Source organism: Clarias gariepinus, chromosome 1, assembly GCF_024256425.1.
Source record: "Clarias gariepinus isolate MV-2021 ecotype Netherlands chromosome 1, CGAR_prim_01v2, whole genome shotgun sequence".
Classification (NCBI taxonomy): Eukaryota; Metazoa; Chordata; class Actinopteri; order Siluriformes; family Clariidae; genus Clarias; species Clarias gariepinus.
The window spans coordinates 31,041,411-31,058,496 of record NC_071100.1 but is presented as its reverse complement, the minus strand read 5'-3'; the positions used below and the strand labels follow the sequence as shown (position 1 = coordinate 31,058,496).

At 39.8% G+C, this 17,086-nt stretch overlaps 1 protein-coding gene across 2 annotated transcripts in view; it reads right to left on the bottom strand.

Moving 5' to 3' along the window:
- Positions 1 to 15,154, bottom strand: part of shroom4 (shroom family member 4) — a 37,857-nt gene extending 22,703 nt beyond the window's left edge. The window contains exon 1 of one of the 2 annotated variants that reach the window (XM_053497471.1): positions 14,730 to 15,154. In XM_053497471.1, the coding sequence (XP_053353446.1) occupies positions 14,730 to 14,852 (123 nt within the window). In that variant the 5' untranslated portion in view covers positions 14,853 to 15,154. The remainder of the gene's footprint in view (positions 1 to 14,729) is intronic. The other variant, XM_053497473.1, reaches the window with a different exon arrangement.
- Positions 15,155 to 17,086: the final 1,932 nt, after the last annotated feature.

Sequence of the window (17,086 nt, the reverse complement as noted above, 5' to 3'; positions counted from 1 at the left end):
AAGGGAATGCATGAAAGCAATCCAACCATTTTTCATAGTGGATACTAAACAAGCCTCTGGATGCAGTGTTATAATGTGGGGTTGCTTCGGTTGGTCAGATCTAGGTATTAACACTTCTTTAAGTTTTCATGTCACATTTTTATATATACTGATTCCATTCATGAAGAAAGCTGTTTGCTTTATTAAATATTACTTCAGTTAGGGGCTAAATACTTTTGCACCCAGTGTAGTTGAATATTGCTATTATAATTTCTACAATATACTCTGCAATATTATAACAACTGTAAAAAATGCCTTCACATATTAAAAATTGCTTCATATAGTAAATTAAACTCATATATCTGACCATTTGAACTCATGTAACTTCTAGATAACCTCATGGATGACTGAGAAGCTTCACAGACGCTGACTCGTGTAATCACACCTCTCGAATATAATAGACTGCTCACTAAGTCAACACCTTTCATTACTAATAAACACCTCGAGCTATTCCACCACTCACAAGTCCAGAGGAGAGAAGGAAGTTTGCTGCTAATAATAGATAATCTCAGTAACCCATTCTGTGGGATTAACCAGTATCTGTATGCAGGTACAGTCAGTTGTAAAGCAAACAGCCTGAAGCCTGTCACAAAGTGGATTCGCCTTTGAGGATGTCCATCATCCCGATCTCTGTGTCTGTGTATGATAAGTACCACATGCCTGCAGCTCTCTGCTGTCCGTCACTTCATCCCTCTCTCTATTTTTCTTTTGTTCTATCTCAAAGGCTGTAAAATGGGAAACATTTAAAAACGTAGTGGTGAGGTAAACAGTCGGAGGCATGTAAATACACACATACACATACTCTCGCTCACACACACAGTCCTAAAGTGGCCTTTTTAGAACACATACACACACTTCACCCTCTCCTCCCATAGTAATTGCGAGCCTCTCTGCAGCAACCTAAATAAACACATAAGTGTTGTTCAGGCTGTGGTTGTGTGGGAGATTGCCTCTGAGCATTGCAGAAATACTTCACTGTGGTTTCACTGAAGAATCACTAGACATGAACGAAGGATGGGTCCCTGTAAGAACTCAAGTACACTGGAAGCATAAAAAGAGATTTCTCATGCTCTTCACATAGCATGAGCGTGACATGCTTTGTTGAGGAAGGTTTTTATTTAATCACCTCCATTTATGCTGTTTTTCTCCAATAGGAAAATAATGCAGTTGGGAAACGACCTTTGAAAGGAAACATTTAAAATACTTCCACAGTGGACTCAAGAATGTTGTGGGATCATAGATTATGCTTGCTCTTACAAAACAACAGTTTAGTTTGCTCTACGTGACTCAGCAACATATTATCTGGAAACGTCAAGAATTACTAATAATACTAAATAGTACTTATGTTAAAAAGTTAACTTATGTTAAATAGTACTTTAGTAAAAAGTACTAAATAGTACTTATTTTATGCTATACGGCAACCTCTCTCTCTCATTTGAATTATTTTGCATCTGGTGCATAAGGAAACTTGATAGTACTTGTCTAAACAAACACTCCCCAGCAAACACTAAAATATTTATACATAATTAAATATGGGCTCATTTCCATCTGCACCATGGATTACCTGCTTCCTCTTCAGAACCATTTACAATACATCTTTACACACTGTTATATATAAGGCTAAAGGAACACCATGTTTTTATTGCCCCTTGTAATACTTGACCACAACTCAGTGGAAAAAGGAACAAAACACTTCCAGGGCCCAAACCAAGCCCAGGTAGGCTTTATAGTGGGATTTGTAATGCTATTGCATGAAGCCAGCAAGTTATTGGACTTGCACAGCCGGCAGCGGCGGCATCAGCCAAATGCCCGTTCGTATTCAATAAACCACAGACACACATTTTCAGTCTTACCTCATCGGTTTCCAAAGTGCTCACAGCTCCTGAAACCCAGGACTGAGAGTTGCACATTGAAAAAAGAACCAACAGCGAGGGATCTCTATGTTATCTAGTTCTTCCCGTTAGAACAGAGCCAGCTGCATTAAATCATGAATAAACATCACTCCGTCCTTGATTGTCAGAGGTTTGTTTACAGGCAACAGGAAAACTACATACCTTCTTCATTCTGCAGTAGCCTCGGAGGAGCTGTAAGCTTCCACTGGTGCACGCCACATGAACCTTACAAAGCTGCTACACCTCTGCCTTTGGCCTTCAACTGTTCCGCCCTGGCTTTCATTTCCCCACTGTGTCCACCCACAGCTACCTTTCCTTCTCTTTTTCTTTCTGTCTCTCCCGAGGTCATGCTCTCCTTCGAAGGTTGGCGATAAAAATAACTGTGGCGGTGTGCATGGCACACACCACACCTATGTTCCACTGGGCCTCCCTTATGTGTATTTGCATGTGTGCGCGTGCGTTTGCGTGTTTGGCTTGGGCATGGGTACCAGCTAGTTTGTTCCACACTCCCTGGTGACCATAAGGAATCATTTTTTTTTTTTTTTTTTTTTTACAAAGAAGGCTTTTATGGAGACTGGAACAGTTCTCCATCTTTATTCCGCTTCAGCCCCCCCCCCTGTTTTTAGCCACCTCCTTGCTCATTATGGGGCATAAAATAAAAAACTTCTGCACTCCGTTCTTCAAACGAGGCCTGGCGGACTGGTGTTGAAAAGGCAGCTTGCACTAGTGGGAGCTCGATGATCGCTAGCTTTTAATTAACATATTTCATTTGTGAAAACAAACAGTGGGAGGAATGAGGGACAGGCACTGGGGGAGGAGAGGAAACAAATGGCATCACTGTACCTCCTTTCCTGCCACTCCTCAGAAAGATAAAATACACTCTCCGTTTCAGCCTCAGGAGGTGAGAGCCATCTCAAATTACCCGAACAAGCCTAGAAAATTATAAGTCCCATAGTGGGAATAGCCTCACTACAATAAGCGGCTTTGAGAAGCCATTCTTAGCAGTTTCCAAAAAAGAGTATACAAACCTAAGCAACAAGTCTCTGCAAAGGGGTGTGTGTCATAAAATTGAGGAAAAAATTCATTGAATTTCATAAAGACAAATATTTGTCCAAATTATGTGGCTAAAATTCTAACTTAACAAATTGAAATTCTACAACTGGTGATGTACCAGTCAAACTGAATACTGCTATTGGTTTTTTGTCATGGCTATAATGAAAACATTTCTTATTGCTGTTTAGAATATGTTCATTTTAAAGTTATTTGAGTGATGAATGCTTAAATATTTTTAGGCAATACATTTAACTTCTAAAATGCAGTTTACTGTATAGATTTACTGAAAAACAATTATCTATTTTAATGCATGTATTTATTTTTTGAAAATGTGTACATTATTCAGACAACAAGCCAATTAACACTTATAATAATGATAAAACAAAATAAAAATGATAAAATATGCTGCATAAACTTTTTATTACAACATATTTCTAGGGCTGCACTTACACGTCAGTGTAATTGATTACTTTGATTATATAAATATGTAGACTTCCGTGGAGTGCGCTGATGCATACCAATGTTTACTTTCGTCCCAGATTTGGGGGCGCATGGTGGAACATGAGACTTTATCCCCAAAAATCCAAACCCAATTGTCTGGCATGTGGTGATTCTTTAAAGAAACACCTAACAGATGCATTTTTTTTTTTTAATTAGTAAAAATGATTGCCCCCTTTTTTTCTGGATGGCCACTGGACTCTGGATTTTTTATTTTATGTGGGTAAAAAGTGAAAAAAAAAAAAAAAAAATTATTTCTATGGGAAAAACCTTTTTAAATAAAAAAGTTAAAAGGTAAACATCATTATCAATATTTAAACATCAAAGTTATGGTTATTATTTACTGCCAAGTTAATAAATGGATTAATCAAAATCAGATAAATAAACAAAAATTAATAAAGTAAAATCTTTTTTTATCTAAAAATAATAGTTAGAATTAATAAATAAATAAATAATAAATTTTTAAAAGTGCAGCTCTACATATTTCTCAAGCCCTCACTTGGTGTTCAACTCCAGTCTAATAAGATGGACTTGAATACACTTCAGTGAGGTCATTTTCAAGGCAAATATAACAATATGATGATGCGTTACTAATAGTTGCAACTAATGAAAGTATACGAGAGATAAAATCCATAGTGTGTTTAATACAGCGATACTTAATGGAGAATGAGTCAGATTACACTGAACATAAATGCTGATTCGCTGACAGGAGGATGGTTTGTTCCTGATCTATTTCTTTATGAGGTTATAAATGAAAGCAGATTTCCTGAGTCCCAAGACCTGTTTATATTCGTCTGTCAGACCAACAACACGACAGACAAGAACACACCAGGCTTGTTGGCTCCCAGTAGCTGAACTGGGCTGCCAACATGCTCCTACAGGAGGCGATGGAGAAGAATGAGCTTGCTGTCTCCCAGTCTGAACCCACACACTTCAGCCTGACTGGATGAGGTCACTGCCGCTAATGCTCTATAAATAACAGGGTGCGTCCATCTCTGCTTGCCTGGCTACCTGGCTTAGTGCCCACCATTGTGCTACGTTTGGGCACATGAGGGCACCATACAGCTGCCTGGTCACCTGATGGACCTCAACGAGTCACGATCGATTGGCCAGAGAATACAGGTCAAGCAGGGGAGGAAAACCATCTTTCCCTGAAAAAGATTCAGAATTTCTTGGGAAAGATCACAAGAGTCAGGATCACACTGAACTATGGTGGATAAAATCTTAGGCTTAGGAAGCATCTTAGTTGATGACACACAGAGAAGCAGAACTTAGTGAGATGATCTCTCTTGGAAGGAGATAAATACCTCACACTTAATAGCACTAATCTGGGGGCTTTAGCATATTAAACACATTTGAAAGACATGTCAAAACTTGTTTCGAAAGAGTTATGAGACGGGTTTCAACACACTTGTTTGGAACCATAATTCAAGGAGGTGTCCAAGAGAGGCCAGTGCTGAGGAGCGCTGGGGAGCAGACTCGTCCAAGAATGTAGCTTTCAGACAAATGCTTCTTTATCAATGCTGGTAATGATTTCCCCAGTCAGAAAATCATTAACATAGAAGCAGCCAAAGACATGCAGCACGGAAACACTCCGGAGTATTTCTGGGTGTGGGTGAGGAATGTCTAAAAGTTTGGCCATAATCTGTAAATCCTTTGAGAGTGGGTCTATACAAGCCTGTCTGATGTGGGACTTTTCATGGATGAACACAAACGCTCCTGATATGAAGAAAGTTGCCCAGTATGATTACTGCCGGTACTGTAATTTTGAAAAGGACACAATTCAGTAGCTGATCTGTTTTGATCTTTTTTTCTTTTGAAGCTGTTTTCAATTTATCCTTCAGTCCTGCTATCCTACCTACCGAAGCAAACGAGTTTCCACTTTTAAACCATACAAATCCTTCATGAAAAATAAAAAAAGCGTAGGAAAAAATAACCTTGTAAATTCTTCATGAGCGTATGCATAACAAATAAACACGTCCCAGGTCTATGACATGCATGAGTCGCTGGTCGTCTCATTTCAGACAGCTGTGTTTCAGTGATCACTCTCCTGCGTGCACTTAAACGCCAATACTGATATATCAGCCATGGAGCAATACTGATAAAACTTGTCAGAAGATGATATATATTAGTGTGGCTCTAGGGAACCCATTCGTGGACATCTACATGGACAATGTGTGTGTGTTTGTGTGTGTCAGACGACAGCCAATGATTAACACATGCAACATCTGTTCCTATTAAATAGCTTGCTCCCTGCGAACAAAGAGTCATCTCCCTGTCTCTTTCCATCTTTCCAGGTTTTCCTTGCTCCCCTTCTCTTTCAAACCCCAGTCATCTTTTCTTCATTCATACTGTCACTTATTTACTGCAGATTTATTAACAGTGGGGCTTTTCTTTTTCCCACGTTATTAAACAAACATTAAGATGACCTACATATACTGACAAAAAAAACTCTTCCCTGTCCAACAGCTGTAACAAAAAGAAGGGTTCAAATGTCTTGAATGAAACAAGAGCAGGAATAGAGGATTTGTGTGGAGGACAAGGAAGTGAGCAGGATGAAGAAGACATTCCGGGAAGTCTAGGCAGGACAGACCGGAAATTCTCATCCGCTTCATTTACACGGAGCCTACAGGAAAAAGCAACTGGTCTATTACACCTACGTGTGGGAAGATCCAAAGAGACAAAAAGACATAAATGAAAGGCAACAATTAAAGAAAGAAAGAAAGACAGACAGAAAGAAAGAAAGACAGAAAGAAAGAAAGAAAGAAAGAAAGAAAGAAAGAAACATTTTACATCAAATCTTTACTTTTTGTCATGGTAATCTCTATAGTCTATATAGCCCCGGTGTCTACAGTGTACAGTATATCTACAGTATGGACAAAAATGCCTGTGAGAAGAACTCTCAATGCAGTTATGCTAAACAATGAACCTGAATCTAAGACAAATAAAAACAGAGCTTTGTGTGTGACATACTTCTTCTCTCCTTGACTGTAACATAATAATAGTTCCCTGGTGCTCGAGTGCATATCAATTAGTCTCCCTGCGTGTGCTGATACATATTCAACATGGAAACTGATACCAAATGCCACAGGGGAACTTCATTCAAGAACAAGCACTCCGTAAACACAAATATAACTATTCTCTATCACCGTCTTTCTCTCTCTCTTACACACATGCACACAGCTTAGATTCCAAAACCAATCAAAGACAGGTCACTACGGTAACCCCCTGCCATGCAGTGCAGAATGTGCCAGCGGTCGCAGCTCGACGAGGCCTCACAGCTGCAGGAGGAATCCCACACACACCCCTCTCCTGTTCCAGAAGCTTCCACATCTCCTGTTGAGTCTGAAACTTGCCTTTGTTTGTCTGTCTCCTTGCTTAAAGTGATACTTTACCATGTTTTGAGCCAAAAACACTGCATGGCCTTTTTTTGAAAATCCCTGAGCCTCAAGTACTACAAATGTATTGCTCTTCTTGTTTCAGTACAATGTTATCAGAATTTCTAGTGCAATGTAAAAGAAGAATACACGTCCCCTATGAGCCCAAGAGAATGTGGACATTTGGCCCAGAAACCCATATGAAGCCTTACAATTTAAATTTCTTTTGCACCGTCGCCTTGCAACTCTAAGATCTGGGTTTAATTCCCGCCTCGAGTTCTGCATGCATGGAGTTTGCATGTTCTCCCTGTGCTTGGTGGGTTTCCTCCAGGTGCTCGGGTTTCCTCCCAAAGTCCAAAGGCATGCAGATTAGGATAATTGGCATTCCTAAATTGCGCGTAGTGTGTGTGCTTTGCAAGGTTGTACCCCGCCTCGTGCCCCAAGTCTCCTGGGATAGGCTCCAGTGAGTGAGTGAGTGAGTGAGTGAGTGAGTGTGTGGAACTCAGGAACCCTGACCTGTGCACAAAGCCAGCTCTGCAAAAACAAAGTTAGCTAATGTTGCCATAAAAGATCTCGAATGGCTTTGAGATATCAGAGATGATGTCACATTTTATTAGGAAATTTTCCATAATTTAATATCAAGGTTGCCTTCAGAGTTGGACGATACGAAGATATGATATTGATATTGTGGTGCTCTTTCCTAAGCATTTTGTCCCATCGGGTGTAAACTGTTAAGTCCAGTGATACAACAACAACTGATTAGATGTAAAAATTCACTTTTACTTTCTCTTCTCTATTAAATATGTGAAAGGTTTTACAATAAAAAGATGGTCCCCTGTTTCAACCTCTTGACGGAAGGAGCCAAAAGAACAAGAGTAACAAAAACAAGAATCTTGTTTTATTAAGTCATCACCACAGCTTTAGCTGAACATTCTATTGTCGTAGATAGAAAATACAATTTCGCTCAATCGACCCAAGAAAACAACATGGTATGAATTCTGATATGCTTTCCTGATCACCATGGGTGTAAAAAGTTGTGTTTTAGAAACCCTTTTTTAATAAGACAAACTTTTTAATTTAAAATTTTAAGGTAGTGTTCCATTAAAAAAAAAAAAAAAAAAAAACTAATAAACAAGTTACAATAACTAAGAGGTTGGAAGAAATGTCTTGAAACATGTCGATTCACCAAAAGTAGATCAGCAGGTTACGTTATTGATAACTGGACCTGTAGTGATTAAAGGGTTGCTCTGAAAGCGACTCAGCTAAAGTGAACTGATTGCTAAGCAACGTAGCGTATTGCACGCTCATGATTAGTGAATGCCCTCAGATAACCCAGCTGCTGTGATCGTCACAAGCGACTGAGAGAAGCCTCTCCTCTCGAGCTCGGCCTTTGTCTATGGCCTGAGAAGGATTTCAGCCAGTGCCCTGCACAACACACATACAACAACACTGTGACATCTGCATGCTACCCTCAAGCTTCCTTTATCTCGACTGTCAACTCAATTCCCTCCCCTTCACCCCCTCAACACACACTCTCAAACACAAATTCTTTAATCTCCTACACCACTACAAAAGTGCTTATCAGTGTGTTTTTCTCATATCTTAGGTCAGTTGTCCTTGAACACACGGCTACAGAGTTACTGATTGGTCGGGAGGGTAACCTGGAGCACGGACACGCACTGAGATACTATTCATGCTGACAATCCTGTCACGGATTTAATTCAAAACAGCGCAAATAAAAAGTGGATGAAGCAACATGGAAGTGAGATTGATCAAGAGGAGTTCGGGATCAAAAGGGAGAGTCAATTGAGATTAAATGAGATGCAGAGATAGAGGCAGAAAGAGGGAGGTTGAAAGAGACAGACATTGTGAGAAAGAGTGACAAAGACTTTATTGATGGCTCAAGCTGGGAAAAATAAGTGTGTGTATGTGCGTGTGTGCGCGCTACCTCAGCGAGTTGAGCTGTGTTGCAGCCTGACTGAGACTTAAGTTCCATTGTGCTGCTGGACTCTTAAAGGTGTGACACACAACCCTGAGGGTGTATGCCTGCAAGTTAAGGCTTTTTTCCTTCTTTTAATGAAGTAAAGAAACACACGTGACATAATTTACAAAGAACGTTTTTGTCTTGCCTTTAGTCTAGGTTTGTTTGAAGATGTGTGCAATGAGCGGCTCGCTGCAAAGAAATGCGTTGTAGTCCTTATTTTTTATTTCACCGATTCGTTTTGAACCGTTTGCCAGTAAAACAACCACATACATGTGGCTAGCTGCCCTGAGCCGTGTCAAACCATTTCATTATATGCCTGCAGCCGCAATAGCAGAGGACGAAAAAAATCTTTCGCAACAGCCAAAATACCAGTTCGCCTGAAATGCAATCCTTAAACAAACACAAACAGCACAAAACGCGAACAGTCTAAACATTTCGAGGCAAAAAATTAATAATCAGTTCAAACAGGACATTTACGTTGTAGATTAATCAGAAATTATCTTATTCCCACCAAAACATTTTCAATCCAGATAAGGATCTCATGACTTTACAAAACACACTCGCAGCTAAATTACAAGTAGCTCTGATTGCAGCACACACAGTCAAAACATAAACCAATCTTTTTCATTATCAATACAAAGTTGTCAACATGACTAACCATGGAAGAACCACAAAATGCCTGCAGAATACAATTACACTCAGAGCACATCTCGTTTATTCAAGAGCCTTATTTTAGACGAACACAATAACACTCACACACAAAAAGTGTGCTTATGTTGTAACAGACGGTTAGAATAACAACTTGGCTCTGTATCACTTCATTACTTAGTCATACACCCAAATCAAATGTGTATCAAATGGTACTTAAATATCCACTTACGAGACTATCGAGACACTATATATCACTGCTGGCAATTGTTTGCAAACATCTCGATGTGATCAATCACGTCTCGGACACGCACAGAGCTTTTGAAGCCATTCCAGAGGCTGTGCATGCGCCCTCACAACAACACTACGAGGTGAGAAGGCGCCTTTGAAATGTGTCCGACGAGATGAACTAAGGACGTCCTGATGGGACAGATCTGCCGTTCGTTTCCCTGAATTTAAATTTCGAAAGGGCAATTAAAAGCTCATCGGTTTCCTGGTGGATTGGCAGCATGCTTGCTCGCTGGTAAAGGTGACTTTCCTAATCCAAACACAGGCGAATGTAGGTCAGTGTGAAAACAAGTAACCAGTGTCCTCACCTGAAAGGACATGATTAAGTTTTCCATCATAAATATCAAGTTTATTACAGGACGTAATGTCTGAACAGAACAACAGGTGGTGTCAGAGAGTCAGCGACCCCCTTGGGTCAAGGCGAAGACAGATTGATTTGTCAATGTCATATCAAACATGAACGTATAGAGGAGGGAGAGTGCACCGTGACAGCTTAATACATGACCTGCCATCTCTCTGTTTCCTGCTCCTCATGAATAGGGCCATGGTGTGTCTTTTAAGGATGTAATGTGTAAGGAATGACCTTGCACCCTTTCCTAACCTTGCTCAAACAAAGTTCCCTCTTATGTCCCTCTTTGTCCTTCCTTCTCTCTCTGCTCGCTTGCTTGCTTTAAAAAAAAGAAAATGCAAAAGTGTGCATTTTTTTTACTTCAAAGTCTCAAACAATATTTATCATGCTTCATAGATTTAAAGGGACATTTTACATGTTACAAGTTAACTTCGAAACTAAAAAAAAAAAAAAGAAAAAGAGCTTCATCAACCTCATGGTGAGAGAAACAGTTTGGATTGAGCTTAAAGCACTTTAAACCGTTTGATTTCGTTTAACCTGTTGACATGATTGATTGGCAGCACAGAGATCTTGGGTCATGGACATAGAACTTACTACTTTTCTACCTTTTATTATATGATTTTTATAATTCTATAGATTGTAGAGGATTACATGGTAAACTGGTTGGCATTTGGGTTTGATTCATTCAGCATTCGTACCACTACGACACTGAAAAGAAGGACTTGGGCATTCATAAACCATAAGCACTTTCACTGCACTTACAAACAATTTAGGTTTCCTACAAGCTAAAAAAGTTAAATTTCTGCTTACTTGCATTTATTCTCTGCTACATATATTATCTGCATCAACACATCTTTATAAAAGAAAGAAGTAAGTTCTTGTTCTTAATTAATCTACACACCAACCCCAGAGCAAAGTCACACCAAGCAGGACGTGTAGAAACAGAAATGTCCAGTGGTTTATTTGAAGCAACAAGACCCCGATATCTCTTTCTCCATCAAATCTCCTCCACCCAAGACAAATGCTACAGGAGCCAAACTCACATTCCTACCAGCTATCAGATTCTACCCACACCCAAAATCAGCTCCAGACTTTCTAAGGTTCTGCCCAACATATAACATATAAGAACTAAAACACTGTTTCACCCACTTCCTCTTCAAGCCCATAAAATCAGTAGTACCAAAATACCCATTACCTCACGGTGATATCTTCCAAACAGTAGTCACACTGATAATGTGCCTGCTTGGGAAAAACTTTCCAGAAACAGCAGTCTGTAGTTACTAGATGACAGAAAAGAGGAAGCAGTTCTCTTCACATGGTGATGTTATAGAGCTGAATGAATGCAATGCCTTGAAATGCCAATAGTTGCACCGAAACTGTGGCTCAGAGCAACATTTTCGTGTTTACACCATTTCCAGGACTCCTCCTTTATCCCAGAACTATGGTGCTTGGGAATAAGTTCCATTGGCTGATTAGAAAAAGGGGAGAAAAGTATGACTAAAGTGCCCTGTGGTCTACATAAACTTTGCAGCAGAAAATGAAAAAAGCAAGGGAATGTACAATGTTTCCATCCTAAACCCTGCGACTAAGCAACTGAATAACAAAATGGGGGAAAACACAGGGTCTTTGAGAGATTTGAGATTAGTTGCCGTTTATTTAGTGGTTGAGTGTGAGCATGGAAAAGTAAGTGGCAGGATTCCATCAGCATTCCATGCCCTGCAATGCCACCGTTTGCATCTGCATTACATCTATCCTCAATCAAACTGCATAACAGTTTAAATTTCTGGACAGTCAAATTTTTGCTGCTACACAAATGGTACGCTTGTGCAAGAAACACAAGAAACACAGTCCAATGTGTGGCTGGACAAAACATTAGACTGGGTTTTTAGAAATTCGCAAGATTCCTTTGACTACAACTTTCATTTGAATCAGAGCAGTAATAAGTGTACTAATTAAATATTAGTCGAAAGTATGTACAATCCTGAGATCAATCACTGTGGTAGATCTTGTGTGGCAAAGACTGGAGAGTCTTGAGCTTATTCTTAGGCCAGAGACGGACTGGACATATCAGTCATGTCCACTGGACCCAAGAAAAACAGTAGGGTTGGTGTATAAGTCCGGAGATGGTTGATAGGTGAAAGAATCCATTAAACATGCAGGTTGTGCCTTGCTTTTAAATCACATGGAAAATGTGTAAATAGCTTAAAGAAACATCCCTGTGGCAAATATCTTTACAAAGAGCCACAACATAATGGCCGCAGAGGTAGAAAACCCCAAATGAAATACAACATTGTTATCAAGTGAGGGTAGCATGGGGGTTATCAGATTGGCCATGGTCCAAACTCCAAAGTGTGGTTAGAGCTCACTGATTACCCAGTGAGCTACATGACTCTATTAGGCATGCATTAGCACAAAACCACTCATTTGTTTGCACAGTCTTGCATGAAGTTTAGGCTTTTGTTAAAAAAAAAAAAAAAAAACTAAAAAAGTGAGCCACATGGTCGGACAACATCCTTCAAATCATATCACTGCAAGTTCAAATACAGTGATGATGTGAAAATCCAGAACTATTATCAAGTCAATATCTGTAACACCTCTTTATCGCTGCAGTCACACTTCAGGTTATGATAAAGCCCCTGGGGTCAGTGAGACACATCTGAGACTGGGTGGAGTTGCAGTCATGCAGCACATGATACCATCTGGAAGAGGAGGGGCACACCACATCAATACATCCTGAAAAACGGGATTCAATACCCTCAAAGCCTGGGTACACTTACATGAATTTTCTACCCCACAAGGTTAGTTAATGCTCATCTTAAAATCAATCTGGCCTCTCGTTAATCCTCTGGAACTGTGTCGCAACTCTATATATGTTTAGCAGGGAGCAATATATTATTACATGTAGAACGCCTGAATTATGTTAAAAAGATAAAAAAGGGTGAAAAAGTAAAAAGTATTCCCTATGTGAGCTCAAAATAAGTCTGAAGTAAGCGGATTTCTTTCTACACTTACTAAGTTCTCCCCCACCTCCCTAACCTTTTTCTCTTTCTCCCAGTGTCCATTCCCCTCCCCCTCCATCAACTCAGGGGGGTGAGTCTGGGAATGTGATCTTTGTGGCTCTTGTACCCTAAAACATTTTCATTCAAGTAAAACAAATCAACACTTTCTACAAAACGCAGCAGTGCTGAAAGATGCAGGGAAAAACTTCTCATACAGTTCCCTGACCGCCTCCTGCACTGAAACCTACAGATCACATTCGTTAATATGCAGCAGTTGCCGTGCAGATAAACGGTCTGAATTTATTACTGAACAGAGACAGGAACATACGAGATTAAATAGATGTCTGCATTCTAGTTCAACTGTTTGCAAAGTTAATAAAAGCTTGCTGAACCTGGCCAGGGCTATTTTTTCACCTATTCCAACATGGATATACAGTATGAACACATGAGAGAATCTATAAATTATATTTTAACTAACATGCATTTTTAAGCTGACATGTTAGGAATAGGACTGAGATTTCTTGATTTTATAAACTTGAAATGCTTTTTTAAATGGATACACTTTGTTACATTTGAAACCCAACTTTTCAGAGTTCTCTCAGAGAACAACAACAACAAAAAGGTTTTTTTATAGCGTAAGTTACGTCTAAGGGTTTATAAATGACAAAGCAGTCTCAACTATTAGACATTAATTCTCATTACATTCTATACAAAGTTTTAAACAGCTTAAAGTTCAATGATGTAATCCAGAAATCTGACATTGTTCCCCCCAAAAGATGGCCTAATATCAAATAAGTATGAAATCATTTTTCCATGGCTTAAGATGCAGAGGGATAAAAAAAAAAAAGGCAGCAATGTGCATTTAATGCCTGTATAGGTACGCTCCCACGGTGCCTGGTTTATGGCCTTGTGTTAATGTGCTCTATTTAAAAAGCTGTGTCCAACATCTGGGAAGGATGCCAGGAAAGAACTATACACAACTGTGGTATACACAAACATGGAAATAAAAACATCAGCTTCTGCTTGCAAAATGTCATCCTGTTTTTCTTTTTGCAGCGCAAAAATAAAAAATAAAACACTGAAAGAATTTGATTTATTTCTAGAATTTGAGTTGGGAATGTTCTGCTTCATCTGTCAAACTATTCATTCTGATTGCCAATATTCGAAATGGACTGGAGAAAAAGAATTAAGAATACGTGGTCCAGATTTAACAACAGTTTGTGCAGCCAAAATATAAAGTGCACATGGATGTAAGCTATAGGAAGGAAGTAGTACTCAGGAAACCATTCATTCAGTCCAAAACACTTCTGCAGCACAGCACACTCCAAATTCAACGTTAAAAGCATTCGAGATGCAAGGGGAAAAAGATGTGCCTGAAATGTGACACCAAACTTTCAAACACAAAGTTTTTTTTTCTTCTTTTCTAACTGTAAGTAACTGAATGAACATCTGCAGCTCCAAACACTTTCAACTTACTCCAGTGGGTCAATACACAACTGCGCGACTTCTTTGTGTAATCACTGAAATAGCAATGCATGTTGAAGAAAAGAAAAGGAAAAACTTCAGTAAAACGCCTGAGCGCGTTCCCGCTGCCTCACTTACTTTAGTTATGATGAGCGGCTCTCCGTGCTCCAGTCCTCCTTTCAGCGTGAAGCCCCACGGAGCGCCTCCGGTCAGCTCGGCGTGGATGTGATTAAAGGTCACGAGTTGCTCTACGGTCTCCATGCTGGTTCCGGGACTTTTTTTTTTTTTTTTTTTTACTCGAGTCTCACACTTCTCACACCACGAACTCTTGTCCCTCCATCACTAACAACAACTCGGGCAGCCGTGGTATGAGGCAGGGGAGGGTGAGGGCAGTGGAGGAGGAGGAGGAGTGTGCCGTTCAGAGCGCGCATGCCGAGCTTCCGCGTGAAGGAAACGCTTCAGGCTGAAAACCTACTTTGATTGACAGGTGGAACGGCCGTTAGAGGTCGAGTTTCGGTAGAAGCGTCCACTGCTGAAGGGGCGGGACGTTGCTCCGCGGCTAACCGTTGCATTGTCCGTTGTCCAGTTTTGAGCAGCTCCTCCTACGCAAATCCCACACTTCAGGATACAAAACTAAACTCCCCGCTCCTGGCAGGACGAGTAAAATCCTTGTTATACAAAGTAACCATTTTCTTTTTTTTTTATTAATGTTATTTTTCCAGACATAAATCAGTCCTGCTTCAGTTCAAACGAAATTGCAGCACTTTAAAGACAGCACTAACCTCAGAACTATGCCTCAATCTAGTACCATAAACTGCTCTTCCATTTGCCCCCCTGAGGGGTAACCCTTAATTGTAGAACCCTACCACAGTGATTTTCCTCTTAGAAAGGTTTCCATGTAAAACCCCATTAAAACTTCTACTTCCTTTTTTATTATTATACTTTTTCTTAACAATTCCATCTATAGCATGGGCTCCCAATGGGCAATGGAAAAATCTAAAATGTGAGTGATCAAAACTCTATTGGGAGCTATATACGAAAAATTAGCCATCCTGCTGGGTGGGAGGGATGTCACGCTCTCTGTCATACACTGATTGTGGTCATCAATTAGCTCATGTATGTAGAAGTGGCTAGTGTTTTTCTTCTCATGTATAACAGTATGCTGCCCTGTGGTGAAGCATGAGCAGCAATTAAAAAAAATAGTTTGGCTCACTAAGTGTGTGTCATAAAAAAAATAAAAATAAAAAAGGCATTTCATAGCCTGATGGGTAGCTGTGGTATGAAATGTGACAGCTGGCTGATAGCTTGGAATGGACTCAGTGCCAAAACACTTTTGTGGAACACTTTTGTGGAATTTTTGGTTCATTTACTACATTTACAACATTGGTATTTTACAGTTGAAGTAGTCCGAAGGGGAAAAACCAGCCAGGAGCCTTGATATTTTTCCTCAGAATTACATCAAATAAAATGCGGAGCAAGGATCAATTCTGTTACTAATTTTATTCATTTAAAACAGAAAATCTATGCTGGGTACAAACATAAAAGTTATTATATAACAATGGTATATACAGAATCTGGAAAGGACTTCATTTACCCTGTACATCTAAGTTAACTTGGTCATAAGGGGTGTTCAAACTAAACTGGGACTTGTGGGACTTTAGTCCCACTTGTGAATGTGGGACTAAAATTGACATTTACTGTACAAAAGACTTCAAGCAGAGTACAGTGATGTAACTTTTAGCCACAGTAAAACATTTAAATTGTGTAAACATTTTAAAGCAGGTCATACATCCATGATTAATGATCCCACCCAACATCTTAGGTGTCATTTAGTCCACTGCATGTGTCCAGTCAACATTCAGAGAGTGGAATGCTTCACCTTTGAAAATCCACAAATGAGTTATTGTCAAGCATATGTCAGTGGGAACTGTACACAAAATCATTAACAAACACATTGCATTGCATTCCAGACATGAATCAGGAAGTCTCATCATGGCTCCAGGGTAGTGAGAAAACTTCAATAACTATTGAAACTCTGGGATAGGTACATTAATGTAACAGGCAATTATACACAGAAATAAAAGTAGTTTTTACTTTCATACCTGTGTTATGTTATTCTGCATAATCAACGGTTTAACTAGAACTCCTCTTGCACATCAGAAAACACCCAATAAGCCCAAGTCTACTGAAGCATGACCACATGGGTGTTGTGAGGTCACAGAGGCCATTAAAATAAGCCATCCAACAACTCTGACCTCAAATTATATGTCAGACAAATCATTAACTCACTTAGTCATCGTCATTACTGCTTAATCCTGTATTCAGGGTCCAAGGAGCCTGAAGCCTTTCGCAGGAGACTTAGGGCACGAGGCAGCGTACACCATGGACAGGGTGCCAATCCATCACAGGGAACACAGACATAGACACACTCATACACACTATTGGCAATTTGAGAACACCAGTTAACCTAACCTACATGTCTTTGGACTGTGGGA